Source organism: Brachyhypopomus gauderio, chromosome 2, assembly GCF_052324685.1.
Source record: "Brachyhypopomus gauderio isolate BG-103 chromosome 2, BGAUD_0.2, whole genome shotgun sequence".
NCBI classification, from domain to species: Eukaryota; Metazoa; Chordata; class Actinopteri; order Gymnotiformes; family Hypopomidae; genus Brachyhypopomus; species Brachyhypopomus gauderio.
The window spans coordinates 29,012,231-29,027,359 of record NC_135212.1 but is presented as its reverse complement, the minus strand read 5'-3'; the positions used below and the strand labels follow the sequence as shown (position 1 = coordinate 29,027,359).

At 38.6% G+C, this 15,129-nt stretch overlaps 1 protein-coding gene across 1 annotated transcript in view; it reads right to left on the bottom strand.

The window, feature by feature from the left end:
• Positions 1–11,700, bottom strand: part of slc12a1 (solute carrier family 12 member 1) — a 48,500-nt gene extending 36,800 nt beyond the window's left edge. Inside the window, exons 1-9 of the mRNA XM_076993641.1 lie at positions 11,257–11,700; positions 10,293–10,430; positions 10,107–10,182; positions 4,840–4,935; positions 4,500–4,639; positions 4,100–4,210; positions 2,242–2,353; positions 1,859–1,986; positions 1,429–1,513 (exon numbers count right to left, since the gene is read on the bottom strand). Of these exons, the coding sequence (XP_076849756.1) occupies positions 1,429–1,513; positions 1,859–1,986; positions 2,242–2,353; positions 4,100–4,210; positions 4,500–4,639; positions 4,840–4,935; positions 10,107–10,182; positions 10,293–10,430; positions 11,257–11,499 (1,129 nt within the window). The 5' untranslated portion in view covers positions 11,500–11,700. The remainder of the gene's footprint in view (positions 1–1,428; positions 1,514–1,858; positions 1,987–2,241; positions 2,354–4,099; positions 4,211–4,499; positions 4,640–4,839; positions 4,936–10,106; positions 10,183–10,292; positions 10,431–11,256) is intronic.
• Positions 11,701–15,129: the final 3,429 nt, after the last annotated feature.

The window sequence follows — 15,129 nt, the reverse complement described above, 5'->3', positions numbered from 1 at the left end:
TTCTGACTCCCCTCGTTTATCCATGCATAATGACGCTACAGATGATATTTTCGATTTACGTTTCTATGCATAAATAAGAGGTAGACTTTAATTATCCATTACAGCAAACGGCATTATCTATGTCCAAAGACACACTGGCTCAAGGGTGTTAATTATTTTAAATAAAATACACACTGGCTATACCGAAGTTCACCTCTGACCACATGACTTAGCAGTATTAAAGCAGTATTATGTCTAAATATCTAGTTAGGACAAAACTAGAGTGCTCAATGAACTAAGTTATAGTCACTGTAACTCCCTAATATCATCTGTAGCGTCTTTATATAATTTCTGTCACAGTGTGCAAACGAGGGGAGTCGGAATTCGGCACAACACGTTCGTTTGGAAAAAATTCTCCATCGTGCCTGCTGCTTGCATGTGCTAAATGAAGATGAGCACTTTATTCTTTGATTTACAACTTTGTCCTACCACCTGATTAACTTTCTGCTACACCCCTGATGGGTGAAGAAACATCTACAGAAAAGCCGCACCTCATTGTAAGTCGAATGGTTCAAAGCGTGAGGGAATAAGTAGCGGCTTATAGTCCGGAAAATACGGGTAGCAATCGCAATCGCAGGAGCTCCGCTGTGGAGTGTCGAGGTCGCATTCCGCTCTTCAGCGCTGTGTTTTGCGCTGTTATGTTTGCAGGGTTCATCCACCTTTACAAGGTGGAATTCAAGCACTTGTACGGAACTTTCAAGGTCCATTTTCAATATTTTCCAGCACATTCAGCTTAATTAAGTTACATATTTATACAAATACACATGTGGTCGAAATGATTCAAAATAATTCGCTTTTTATCACATTAAAAGAGATTTAAAAAATAAAAGGTTTTGTATTTTTACTGCAACTGTCATGCTATATGATTCATTCACTACTTTAGTGCTAACATTTGAAAACTGATCATGTGGGGCCATGCACATCTGTATTACATGTAATACTTAGGTGGAGACATTTTTCTAACGGTGGAATAGGGTACTCTTAACCACTCTACTGCAGTAATTCTTTTCGTAATCAATGCAGTTAACACATCATGCATGGGGGGAAAAACCGTCAAATACCGTGAAACCGATATCATTTTGAAAAATACCGTGATTATAGAATTTTGGCCATACCGCCCAGCACTTATTTGGGGTTTTCATTATTTGTTGGTTAGGTTATAATCATCAAATAAAATAAATAAACACTTGAACTATATCAGTATGTGTGTAATGAATGAGTATAATATAAAAGTTTCACTTTTTGAATGGAATTACTGAAATAAATGAACTTTTTCATGATATTCTAATTTTATAACCAGCACCTGTTGACATTCTGTATGATTAGCCCAGCTGATTATTTCATGGTTAGCTATGACTGGTGTCTGAGGTTTTGTGGGTCTGTACTTACTGACACACAGAGCGATTCCAAGGTAAGTAATTCCTGTAATAAATATGGCCAGCAAAGTGCCGATGGGTATAGCCCCTTGAGGATCCTGTAATCATATACATATTAGTTTTACTAAAACAGTATCAGAACAGGCAAAAGTGAGAACAGGTCTGGTTTCTCCCACCTATGGAGCCTGCACTTCTCTCACCTATGGAACCTGCACAGCACTCTAGTCCAAAGTTTACTTACCCTCTCCCACACTCTTACAGTCATCTGTTTCTCCTGCTATAACTGTCACAAATACCACTTTAGACACTGAGTGCCATCTGCTGCCTTGGAACCTGTGTTTTGTTGGTATGGCTTCCTTTAAAACCGGATTCATTCAACTGTGGAATGTTTTCTGATGACATTTAATTTGGAGAATATTAAGGAATGTGTGTTTGTATCCTACCCTTAGGTCTCCAGAGATGTTGGCTCCTGCTAAGATGCCTGTTGCTGCAGGGAAAAAGATGGCAAAAACAGAGAAAAATGTCTCCCCATCTCGGAAGCTTGGTGTGAAGTTTTCTGCCATTATTGATGCTGCAATGAAGACACAGAATACAGTTTATATTGGTCTATATGCAGTACTTTTATATATATTTGCATTTAAATTTATTTATATAAATATACATTTCTACTTATTTCTACTTATTTTGTTATTGTTTAACTACTTAGGGCAAACTTTACATAAAAATAATTTTATATATGGTGTGTCAGAAAATCTGGGCACATGCACAGAAATGTGAAACTAACTACTAACATTGGATAATATGGTTTTACAGCAACTTCAGTCACCTTGGTAACTATAGAAGCCTTTGGCACGCTTGTCTTCAGTAGCAGGGATAGCTGTGCCGACAAATACATTTGCTATTGCCACCAAGAGAATCACTAGAAGCACAATCTGAGCCTACAGAGAAAGACAGCGCAAGAGACACCTGTCAATACAATTTTAAGAGCACCCACTGAGGGGGAAATATTTACTTATGTTTTACCCATGTCAATTATGTACATATGTCAAATTCTAGTTTTTATTATCAGGTGGGATCAGTATTACTTCGTGAAATTAACATTAAATATATTTTCCTGGTGCTTCTTAAAATGAGCAATGAATACAGTGAGGAAAATATTAGTATTTGAACACCCTGCGACTTTGCAAGTTCTTCCACTTAGAAATCATGGAGAGGACTGAAATGTTTCTTCTTAGGTACATGTCAACTGTGAGAGATATAATCTAAAAAAAAATCCAGAAATCACAATGTATGATTTTTTAATAATGTATCTGCGTGTTACTGCTGCAAATAAGTATTTGAACACCTGCCAATGAGCAAAACTTTTGGCCTCCAAAGACCTGTTAATCCACTTCTAAAAAGTCTACCTCCTGTCCACTTTTTGAGCAATTATTAGAAAATGGAAGAAGCAAAACATGACTGTCAATCTCTGTCAGACTGGGGCTCCATGCAAGATCTCACCTCGTGGTGTAGCAATGATCCTAAGAAAGGTGAGGAATCAGCCCAGAACTACAAGGGAGGAACTGGTCAATGACCTGAAGAGAGCTGGCACCACTATTTCGAAGGTGACTGTGGGAAATACACTAAGACGTCATAGTTTAAAGTCATGCATGGCACATAAGGTTCCCCTGCTTAAATGAGCACACATCCAGACCCATCTTAAGTTTGCCCATGACCATTTGGATGATCCAGAGGAGTCATGGGAGAAAGTTCTGTGGTCAGATGAGACCTAAATAGAACTTTTTGGTCTTAATTCCACTTGCCATGGTTGGAGGTTAAAGAATGATGAATACCATCCCAAAAACACTATCCCTACTGTGAAGCATCTTGATTTGGGGGTGTTCTTCTGCACAGACCAGGACAACTGCACTGTATTAAGGAGAGGATGACTGGGTCATGTATTGTGAGATTTTGGGGAACAACCTCCTTCCCTCAGTTAGAGCATTGAAGATTGGCTGTGGCTGGGTCTTTCAACATGACAATGACCCAAAGCACACAGCCAGGATAACCAAGGAGTGGCTCTGTAAGAAACATATCAAGGTTTTGGAGTGGCCTAGCCAGTCTTCAGACCTAAACCCTATAGAAAACCTTTGTAGGGAGCTCAAACTCCGTGTTTCTCAGCCACAGCCCAGAATCCTGGCTGATCTGGATAAGATCTGTGTAGAGGAACGGGCCAAAATCCCTGCTGCAGTGTATGCAAATCTGGTGAAAAAGTGCAGGAAACGTTTGACCTCTGTAATTGCAAAAAAAGGCTACTGTACCAAGTTTTAACATTGATTTTCACAGATGTTCAAATACTTATTTGCAGAAGTAACAAATAAATTATTAAAAAATCATACAATGTGATTTCTGGATTTTTTTTGTGATTGTCTCTCACAGTAGATATACAACAGAGATGAAAATTTCAGACCCCTCCATGATTTCTAATGAGAGAATTTGCAAAATTGCAGGGTGTTTTAAATACTTATTTTCCTCACTGTACATCTAAAAATATCACTAGAGTATATAAAAATCTTGAACCTGACATCCTAGACAGTCAAGACCAATACAAGACCAATCTACTCCTTATAGATTACACAACAATTATCCTTAAGAATGAATCTAAATAATGGTGGTTGTACAGCCAGCATATGTGGGGACCTCACTTTGGCCTCCCACTCCATCCCAGCCACTGAGATCCCAAGCAGGAGCACCACAGTTATGCAGCCAATAATCCTGATATCATTCATTTCGTCCACCATGATGGCATTATTTGCCTAAAAAATAAATAAAAAAACAAACGCAGCACTAATAAACTGACACCAATTTACAGAATAAAGAAATCATTGTTCATGAACAAATTTAACATGTTCCTTTTTCACATTCTACAAATGAGAATCTGAGAACTTTTTTCTAGTGATTTAGAGCATAAAAAATTAGTATAAGAGGCCCATTAGAGGTGTCAGCATAGTCAGACTGAGCTCTTCCTATTTATGTAATTAAAAGAAGCTTTCAAACCTAAAGAAAAACAAACAAGAGACAATACTGCTGTTTTAGAGCTTGTACCTTGAGAAGATCCACCACAGTCTCAGAAAATCCGACCACATACATGGCTACAGCCACAGCATTAGCAAAAGCAAAGATCAAACCAATTGAACCTCCAAACTCAGGCCCCAAACTACGGGAGATTAAGTAGTATGCCCCTCCTGGAAAAGCAGCAATGCAGGAACAAGTTAAACAAAGCAACATTATGAGAATACAGAGTACACAATGAGACATACACAACCAGCAGGTGTTGTGCCTGTTAATATTCTAGTATGCAGTAGGTAATATTTCTGTATTTTTGTTCTCAGTATTTATCAATTTATATATTTAGGTGTGTGTGTGTTTGTATATGCCTGCATACCTCCTCGGACTACACCATTTGTGCAGATAGCTGACATAGACAAACAGGTGAGAGTGGTCACCACCATACTCAGAAGAATAATGATAATCCCTAGTCCTAAAACACAAAGAACATTATTAACATTGATATATTTTTCACAATACAGCCCCGGACCCCTCTCTTTGGTGTAGTCTATGTCTGGTTATGTCCATATGTGTATTTTCTTTGGTGTGGTTCTATGTGCATGTGTTCATCCATCTGACCTGTGGCTAGTCTTGTCATCACTTGGGTCTTGTTTAGTTGACCTAAACAATGTGCATTTACACAGTGTCCCGTGCTTGTCTTTGTTAGAGTCTGCACCTTTGTGTGTTTCATGTGCTTTATGTGCTATCTACAATACCGCAACTCATTAAATGTTCTACATATTTCATGATACTGATCTCTGCATCCTGCCTTTCTTGCACATTACAATATTCATTAACAGATTAGAAAAAACATCTAGTTCAACTTCAGTAAAATTTAGAAATATAGGTTCATACAAGGATACATTATGTTATTACCAGTGTTTGCTAGTGTTTTCTTTAGTTAGCTTTATTAGAGGGTTTGAAAGCCCTCTATTGTTATCCCTCATACTTTTTATTAGAGGGTTTGAAAAGCCCTCCCATACTACTACTTATTATTCCGCTACTTCTTCTTTTTCTAATCTAATTATTGTTATCTCAATGCTGCTTCTTTTTCTTCTTGTGCGTATTTTTTGAGTAGATAGGATTTGTAGTTTTTAATAAATTTAAGTTTAAATAATTTAAAAGCTCAATAGAAATGAATGATAGAATTTCAAATTATAACTGCCAGTTAGAGCATGCTGTCATGAATCAAATAACCTCCTGGATTAACTGCTGTAAAATCCTTAAATCTTCACCTAGAAGTTCCATTTAAATATAAATGGCAGTGGCACGCCAAAATATCTCATCATTTTATCCATTCCTTTCAGAGTTATGAGCATTTGTTTGGCCATTGGCACCAAAAACTGCCCCATTGGCTCCCATTTGGCTTGCTCATTAGGGATTTGGACCCATAGTATTGTTAACCTTGTAAATCCTGTAAAGCTGCTTTGTGACAACATGTGTTGTGAAAAGCGCTATACAAATAAATTTTGATTGATTCATTGATTGATTGATTGATTGATTGATTTAGATTTCACAAAATCAGAATTGGCTTTTCACAATTTGTCATTGTGTTTAAATTGACATGAATAAGGGCGTACTCACACTAGGGTCTGTGATCCGGGCCCAGGCACGGTTCCCTGCCGAAGCACGGTTCGTTTGACTAGTGTGATCGCTCCGAACCATGCCCGGGCCCGGCCCAGTTAACCGGATTCGCGTGGACTCGGGCACGGTTCGCTTCTAGTGTGAGTGCTATCCGTGCCCGGCCCCGCTTGGTGCCTCGTCTGATTGGTTCATTTTGCCGGAACTCAAACATGACGTCAATGATGCGACGCTCACGTTAAACAGTCATGGCGGCAAATGACAAATGGTCGATAAATCTGTGCTTGCACCGTGTTTCTGCACTCCCAAAACGACTCCAAAAATACAATAAAAAGAGAATTGGGAACTTCATAGTGTTGTGCGAGTGCGCTTTTTTCCAAATAAAGTGGCGTTGTGATGATGTAAGCGTGCTCGGGCCGGCTTGATGAAGGCAGTGTGAGTGCAGGCCAGAGGGGGAGTGGGGAGGGGGGATAACCGGGCCCGAGCACGGAACCAGCAAACCGTGCCTAGTGTGAGTACGCCCTAAGAGATTTTTATGTCAAACCACACACAGTTACACCAAAATCATCATCAAGGGGTCCTCTCCCACACCATATCTTCAGTTAAGCAATATAGCAACAAGTAATAAGTTAAATATGTCCTGAACTATGACTTGGACCAAACTGGACCAAAACAATGCTTCTCCACTAAGAGAAGCAGTGACAGAATGAATTATTTTGAATGACTCTCCCCCACACACATGCAGTACATATCTCTCTCTCTCTCTCTCTCTCACTCACACACACACACACACACACACACACACACACACACACACACACACACACACACACACGGACACACATACATTTCTCTCATACCCACTCTCTTTCACACACAGACACACACAGATAGACACATACCTAAGGAGGTGTTGTCATACATACAATACACACTGCACACCTTCATACACACAACATATGCATCATATATGCCACATACACACTCCACAACGTCATGTACACCACATACATTTCCACACACACTAGACTCTACACACATTACACTCTAATCCTCTCACAGCCAGCAGCCCCCCCACACACAAAGACACACACATACATCACTGTCCCTCACACACACCACACATAAACACACAGACATATACCTAAGGTGTTCTTCACCTGCACACAGACACACACACACACACTGTACACATTTTTATACACACTGCACACACCGTCATACACACCACACACAATACACACCTTCATAGACATCAGACACACTACACAACTTCACAAACAAATAACACACAATATGCACCATATACATGCTGCACACCTTCATACACACCACATACATTCCCACACATCATAACACACACTAGACTCTACACACACTACACTCTAATCCTCTTACAACCAGCAGCTCCCTCCTCCCACCCACTCACAGACATCTCTGTCTCTCACATACACCACACAGACACATACCTGGAGGTGTTCACCTGCACAGAAACACACACACTTTGCACAGACTGTACACACTTTCATACACACTGCACACACAGAGACATTCACACACTCACACTCACCTTATTTCATGCCATATATGCAACTTCATTCACAATCACTTTCACACCCACACACACACACACACAATATACACAAACTGCACACACATTGTACACACCTTCAAACACAATGCACACATCATTGTACACCCACACACACTCACCTTCATTCATGCCATATACACAACATCATTTACACACAATCACTCTCTCTCTCTCTCACACACACACACACCATACATACTTTCAGACATAATACACACTACACACCTTCATACATAATAAAGAACATTTAGACCATACACACTACACACCTTCATACACACCATATACACACCACACACCATACATAGGTTAATACACACTAGACTCCACACACATTACACTGTAATCCTCTCGCAACCAGCGGCTTAAATCTTGGTCCCAGGCAGGGCACTGACCTTTTACTTCCTCACTTAGGAGCCCTCTCGTATTTCCTTCAGGAAATGCAAATCTAACTATAGTTGCAATCAAACATTTCGAACCACGTTGACTTCCATGCTGCCATTGGTTTGAAGTCCAAAGATTTTCCATGCAATTGACCACGTGATAACATTCTTCTCCAAAATTGTTTAGTACATTTCAACACTTCCATGTCAATCACATGCTAAAAAAGATTACTGTTTTTATGTGCTTTACGGTTAAATGTGACCTGCGGCAAAGGATCAGGCCATGAAGTCCTTGCCTGTATAATTCTTAGAGGTTGTACTAATTCTGTTTTTGCTTTCATTTTGTTTCATAATGTTTTCCTTGGCATTCTGCACATACTTTTCAGTAATACTAAAGGTGGGACTGACACCACATTGCACTGATATTAACCAAATATGCTGATTTGGTTATTGGGATAAACATTCTTAAGAAAACCTGAAAGCACTCTCTTCTACATTCATTACATTAATTTCTTTATGGCTTTTGAATATTCAAACTGCATGATGAAGTGTAAGAGCTGTTGAGTTTTAAGGTCAAAGTCAAATTCAAAATCAAATTTATTTATATAGCACTTTTTACAACACATGTTTTCACAAAGCAGCTTTACAATCGTAAGGGTCCAGATCCCTAGGAAAAACTCCCTAAGGTGTTCTGGAAAATCTGAATAAGAACCTGAAGAATCAGCAAACTCCAGCTAACCCTGTTCTTAATAGCAAGAATAGCGATCTTGTAATTGTTATCAGATTTAATTCCTACTAGTGTGAAGAAACACATAGTACAAGTGTACACACAGTGAGGAGTGTGTGTGTGTGTGTGTGTGTCTGTGTGAGAGAGAGAGAGAGAGAGAGAGAGAGAGAGAAAGAGACTGTGTGTGTGTGTGTGTGTGTGTGTGTGTGTGTGTGTGTGTGTGTGTGTGTGTGTGTGTGTGTGTGTGTGTGTGTGTGTGTGTGTGTGTGTGTGTGTGTGTGTGTACTCATGCTGGGGGTAAAAAACAGCTGAAAATCAAGCATGCAATAACTAAAGCAATAAATATTAACTCATAAACTATCCTTGAATGATGTGTAAAAAATATGTAATATATCTGTGCTTCATCCAAATAACCATTATCAGTTTGAATATGTCACACAATGGATATGAATATAATTTCAATTTTTAAACATTAGGTTTCACGGATGCTATTTTTATGATAATTGTACAATTGTTTAGGTACAGTTATCACAGTTAGCTACATTGATGGTCTGAGTGAGCTCCAATTTACACTGCAGCTCCAGTTTGTCAATATAATGGTGTTGGGCCTATTTTATGTTCAGAATTTATTATATTGTGATTATACAGTCATTAGTCTCTTCAAACACCACATAAATCCAAGTGGAATCTGATCATTGTGAGGCTCCTGATCCTGATCCTCACATAGAGCCTTGGAATAATTACCTGCAAGAGTGACTCTATCTCTACCGTTAGGTATAAATGCCTAAGTGCCCTGCAGCTATAGACAGGCTGCCTACATGTGCACGTTAGTGCAAAAGAATGCCTTCCTGAACCAATGGCCTCTGAAGAACAGCACCTCTCTCTATGCTTGCTGCTGCTACTAACTGTTTCCTCATCACCTGAGGTGTGGTATGTTTGTTCCCTGCGGGCTGATCTTGCTCTTTCTTTCAGCCAGCACCTTGACCATATGCTGAAGGGCTGGGTTATTATAGCTTTTACAGGAAGGCTCTGTCCCTGAGACTATGCTGACCTTGCCATGTATTATTGGGGGACAGTGACATAGCCACAAATAATTTAAGGGGATATGATGAAAAATACTAAGTTATCACAGTGTAAAATTAAATTGAGAGATAAGCTCATCAGCAGAGCATAATCATTGGTGGTTCATTGGTGTCATAGTTGGCACAGGGATCACGGCATTCAACTTGTGGTAAGCTTTGACAAAGAGAGGAACAAAATAAAACAGCCCTAAAAAAGAATGCAACTATAAGAAAAATGTGGTATGTGTGCATGATCACCTGATCCTGCCTGCCCAAAAACCCAAGACAGACGAATAAAGAGCATCACCCCCCAGATGTTCAACATACACCTCACCTTTGGAGAAAAAGCAACACAAGTGAATTAGCCATGGCTCAAACATGATCAAATGATGGGTGACAGTTTGAAACTAGTTTTGACTTAATGTAAGAGTGTGTAACACTCACCAGAACTCCTTTAATCCAGCCAAATTTAACCACCCCTCCATTGTCCTCTGGACAAGTGATGGCCTCGAGATCATCATTTGGTAAGACATCACTTCCCTCTCCATCATCCATTGTATCAGGAACATCCAGATCTCCATTCTGACAGTAAATAAGCAATGTTAAAATTTTAACACATTTGAGGCTTTTAGGACTCTCAAAGGTGGACAAGGAAGATGCAATCCAATTACATGAACATTACTTTTAGCACAAACAGGACAAATTCTTGTGTGTACTTAATCAAACCAAGTTGCAAGAACTGCAAGAACACTGCAGTATTAAAACATGTCCATACTCTCTGGAATCAGTACCACCTTCAGGTTTCGTTTGCATTAATAATGTCATTCAGAGTGAACAGATCAATACATTATTCCGTTGTTACTTATTAACTAAATGTTTATCTGTGGCATTCACGTTCTAATTGTGATGGGTTGAGGTATTGATCTCATCATAACCATTTGGTTATTCCTCACCACTTTTTTTGGTTAGGCAGCAGAATGGTGGCTCCTCACAATGCTCTCAAGAATACCACTCAAAATAGCAGGAAGCCAATTCCATCAACTTCTTATATAATTAGTCTATGCACAGAATATGCAAATGAATGTTAAAATTAACATCTTCCTCTGGAATACATAGCAGAAATGCACTGAATGTTGACTTCTCATTCTCTCACAATGCCTACATATTTATGTGAATTTTTCCTGTTCCAATTAGAATGTTTTAGTTCCTTTTTTCTTTGATTTTCTTAGAAGAAATATTCAACAAATATCCTAAAAATCATATTAAGAATTACTGAGTGTTTCTTCATTGTAACATTCAGTGATCTAATTTACTCAGCTTCTCTTGTATATTTTATAAAAAGAAAAAACTTAAAACTCTGAAACATGATCCCTTAATAACCTTTGTGCTGTTACTGTCTGACACTGACCTTCTCAAAGACCTCATGCAGCTCCTGCAGTGAGGGTCTGATAGCACGCTGCCCACTCACACTCCCCGCGTTACGGTAGAAGTCAATATTAGGTACGCGGTCCAGTGTGTCATGGCCAAATGCACTAACAACTGATGGCCTGAGTGACCGGTGTTCTCCATTACTATAACCATTACTAGAGAATGGAGTTTCTTCGTACAGAGGAGGATCATCTTTGGACTTCTCAAAAGCTGGGTTCTCCATCTGGAACTGTTTGACAGGTCTTGCTTCAGATCAGTAGCAAAATAACTGATACAAAGTTCTGTTAATCCTACAGCACACAAAGATCCATTAAACAATGCTGCAAAAAGTCCAGTCTAGAATCTGCAGTTCAACAGGCTCCAAAAACACTTGGTGAAAAGCTTTTGCCAGTTCTGTCTGAGATGAGATTGTTTCAGAAATTGGTCTTATACCCGAACAATAACATTGAATTTTATGACATAGCTGTAGGTATTTATATATACTGTATCTTTCGGGAGCCCCAGGTGAGAGGCTATTGGTTGTACCTGCTGGCCTAATTGCTTAAGCAAGGGGCACAGAAATGTCCTTGCTCCATCAAAGGAGATGTGCTTAAAGTTTAACCTGGCCATAAACGGCAAGGGAAGATAATGAGGCTCTGAGCTGAGGTGAAAAACATTGATTATTAATAGCATTGTGTGAAGTTTTGCGGCTAGAGAAAGTTCATGATGTCTTGTGTTGTTTTATGATTCTATATCTAACAATATCCTGCTGAATCATAAAACAAGAGTAGTTAAAATCACGTGGGTTTGAGCTAATGACTTGATCAAGCTTAATTCTGGGAAAATTTCATTCAGTTCTAGTGTTCAGAGCTTTCTAGACAACTGCATGATGGGGACAATATCATACCTCAATATGATAGGACTATATATATATATATTTATATATATATATATATATATATATATATATATATATATATATAAATTTAAATTTGCAAAGTAACATTTTACATGTTTGAATGAGAATGCTTTCTCATTGAAGTTAATGGTCCTTGTAACAGGTGTGGCGTTGGCACTGTAAGGTGTTGAACTGAATGTGAGTCATGTGAAACTTCCCGCTGGAGCCAAGTTAATGTGAAGCCACTAATAACGGGAACATGCTCTGGGCACTTGCTGTTCACCCAGAACTATGTAGAACCTTTTCCTTATTGCTTGTTGGTGCAGGGTGTCACTGAGAAGCAACTGTGGCCCTTGAGCTGACCTTGAGAATGTACTTAACAGAATTAGCAATATGTTAAAGAAGAATGAATAGGTAAGAGTGATGCAGCAATAATGGTGTTTGTTGTATATGAAAAATAGGATGGAAGTAAGTATCAAAGCACAAAAGTGTGTGAGAAAGAAAATGCACATGTGGGAGAGAAGAAGTTTTGCATTTAAGCCTAGAAAACTTTCTCACCTTTTAACCACCTAAAACTTGGTGTTATGCTAAGAATGGCTTGAAAACACACATTTCATTACAAAACAGTATTTTCATGTGAAAACGTTGTTTTGTGAAGTTTTATCATTGTTTCCAATGTTTCTAAAGCATTTTCAAAGCATTTCTAAGCAAGTTTTGCAATTAGGCATTGAAAGCAACATTTTCTTGCCTTCTAAGCACCTAAAACAGCATTTCTGAGCATAACTGTTTCAGAGCAACTTTTGCAGAATTACTTGAAAACATATCGTTAGAAAACAGTGTTTTCATGTGAAAACTAGTTGTTTTATGAGGTTTGCAATGGTAAAATGGATTTCCAAGCACGTAGTTTTGCATTTAAGTATATAAAACCGTGTTTATTAGCCTTCCAAGTACCTAAAACAGTGCTTCTGAGCATGACATTGTTATAGCCAAGTTATAGTACATAACTTAGTTCTATAGTGCAACTTTTGCACAGACTTGAAAACACATTTTGTTAGAAAACAGTGTTTTCATGTGAAAACAAGCTGTATCATGATGTTTGCAATGTTACAAATGCATTTCCAAGCACATAGTAAGTTTTGCATTTAGGCATTCAAAAAACAGGGTTTTCTAGGCTTCTAAGCACCTAAAACAGTGTATCTGACAGTGTTGGGAACGTTACTTTAAAAAAGTAATTAGTTATAGTTACTCACTACTAGGGGTGACCTGCAATAGTCGCTGATTCGACTATAGTCGACTATACCCCCTAGTCGACTATGAACGTCATAGTCGAATGTACCATTCTAACTGCATGGAGGTTCCTGCTGCTAAGCATTAGTTGTTACATGAAATGTCTTTGTTTTCGTTATATATAGCCTTTTGTCAAATAAAATCATCCTAATTTCTGTTAATAAATATTTAAAAATTATGTCTGCGCATTAACAATAGGCATATTCCTTACTAGACATTAATAAATCACACCCTGCTGTTGCACAATCCAAATGAGCGGAGCTGAACACGCTACACGATAGTCAGCATCTACTAAAAAACTTCAAAAGTATTTTGAAAAAGATAAAGATGAATCAAACAAGGTAAAGTGCAAGTTATGTCATCAACGTCTTTCATTTCGCACGACAACAACCAACATGGCATACCATTTAAAACGCGTAAGGCGGAAAAAACAGTTCAGCCGTTTGTCGTTTCGGTCGTGTCGTGTCGTGTCGTCTCGTCTCGTCGCGGTGCGTCTTGACAAGTAGGCCTATAGACATTTTTTGTTGTTTGCTTTTAAACCCCGTTACTTGAACCTTTCCTTATATATTTTTTGCTGTTGTGTGTCAATTTGTTAATATTTTCAGGCAGGCATATTTTATTTAAAATATTTTTGACATTTTGCAGAGTGCCTGTCTGACAGTTCGATATGCGCAATGCGCACTGACGGTTAATGTTCTCTAACGTTTCATAAAAAATAAACAAGTAAATAAATAAAAGCTGAATAAAGCCACCCTATCGTGTTTATTCATTTATCTGAGTGTTTTAGGTTTTTACTTTGAAGAGGAAAAAAGTCCTGAATGAGAACAGGATCCCGTTAAAGATGCTCTAAATAAAAAAAATTTAAAAAACCTGATTCGACTATTAGTCGACTAAAGGGAAAAGCTGACGAATCAGATTCGACTATGAAAATACTTAGTTGAATACACCCCTACTCACTACTTGTTCAAAAAAAGTAACTGAGTTAGTGTGACGCTGTCGGCTGGACGAAGGATGAGACACAGAATCCCGTCTTTGCGTCACAAACGTCACTTTTAATACACAAGTGTTGCGCAATAACGCAACAGTAAACAGAAACATACACACAAAACGTGCACTACGTGCAGACTTAGACAACGACGAGCACAGGACACTGCGCGAGCGCACATTAAATAAGACAGACCACATTAGCCCCATGTGATTACGAGACGATTCACAGGTGAGACACATTATTCACACAACAAAGCTATCACCACGGAGTTCCGAAAACGCAGACAGAGCCCGTGGACAACGTTTACACACGCCCAAAAGGGAGGGGCCGGGGTCCTCAACGTGACAGTTAGTAACTGAATTACTCTAATAAAAGTAACTCGTTACCAGGGAAAGTAACTATTTGCATTACAGTAAAAGAAAAAAAAGTTATATGCCAATGAATAAGGATTTTTTGAAAAAGCAGTTTTCACAGTCAGTTACAGTTACACTATATAAAGTGCATTTACATCTATCAAATTAAATTGAATTCTCTCAACCTGAGACAACTGGTTTGTTCACAACAGAAGTAAACTTAACAATAAAACCTCTATTATTTAAGTATTTTCTTAAATAATGTTTATATCACCACCTTGAAAATGCTCACTTTTCTTCAGCTTGCTCCTGACTCACCATTTCTGCCTCTTCTCCGTTTGGTGTCAC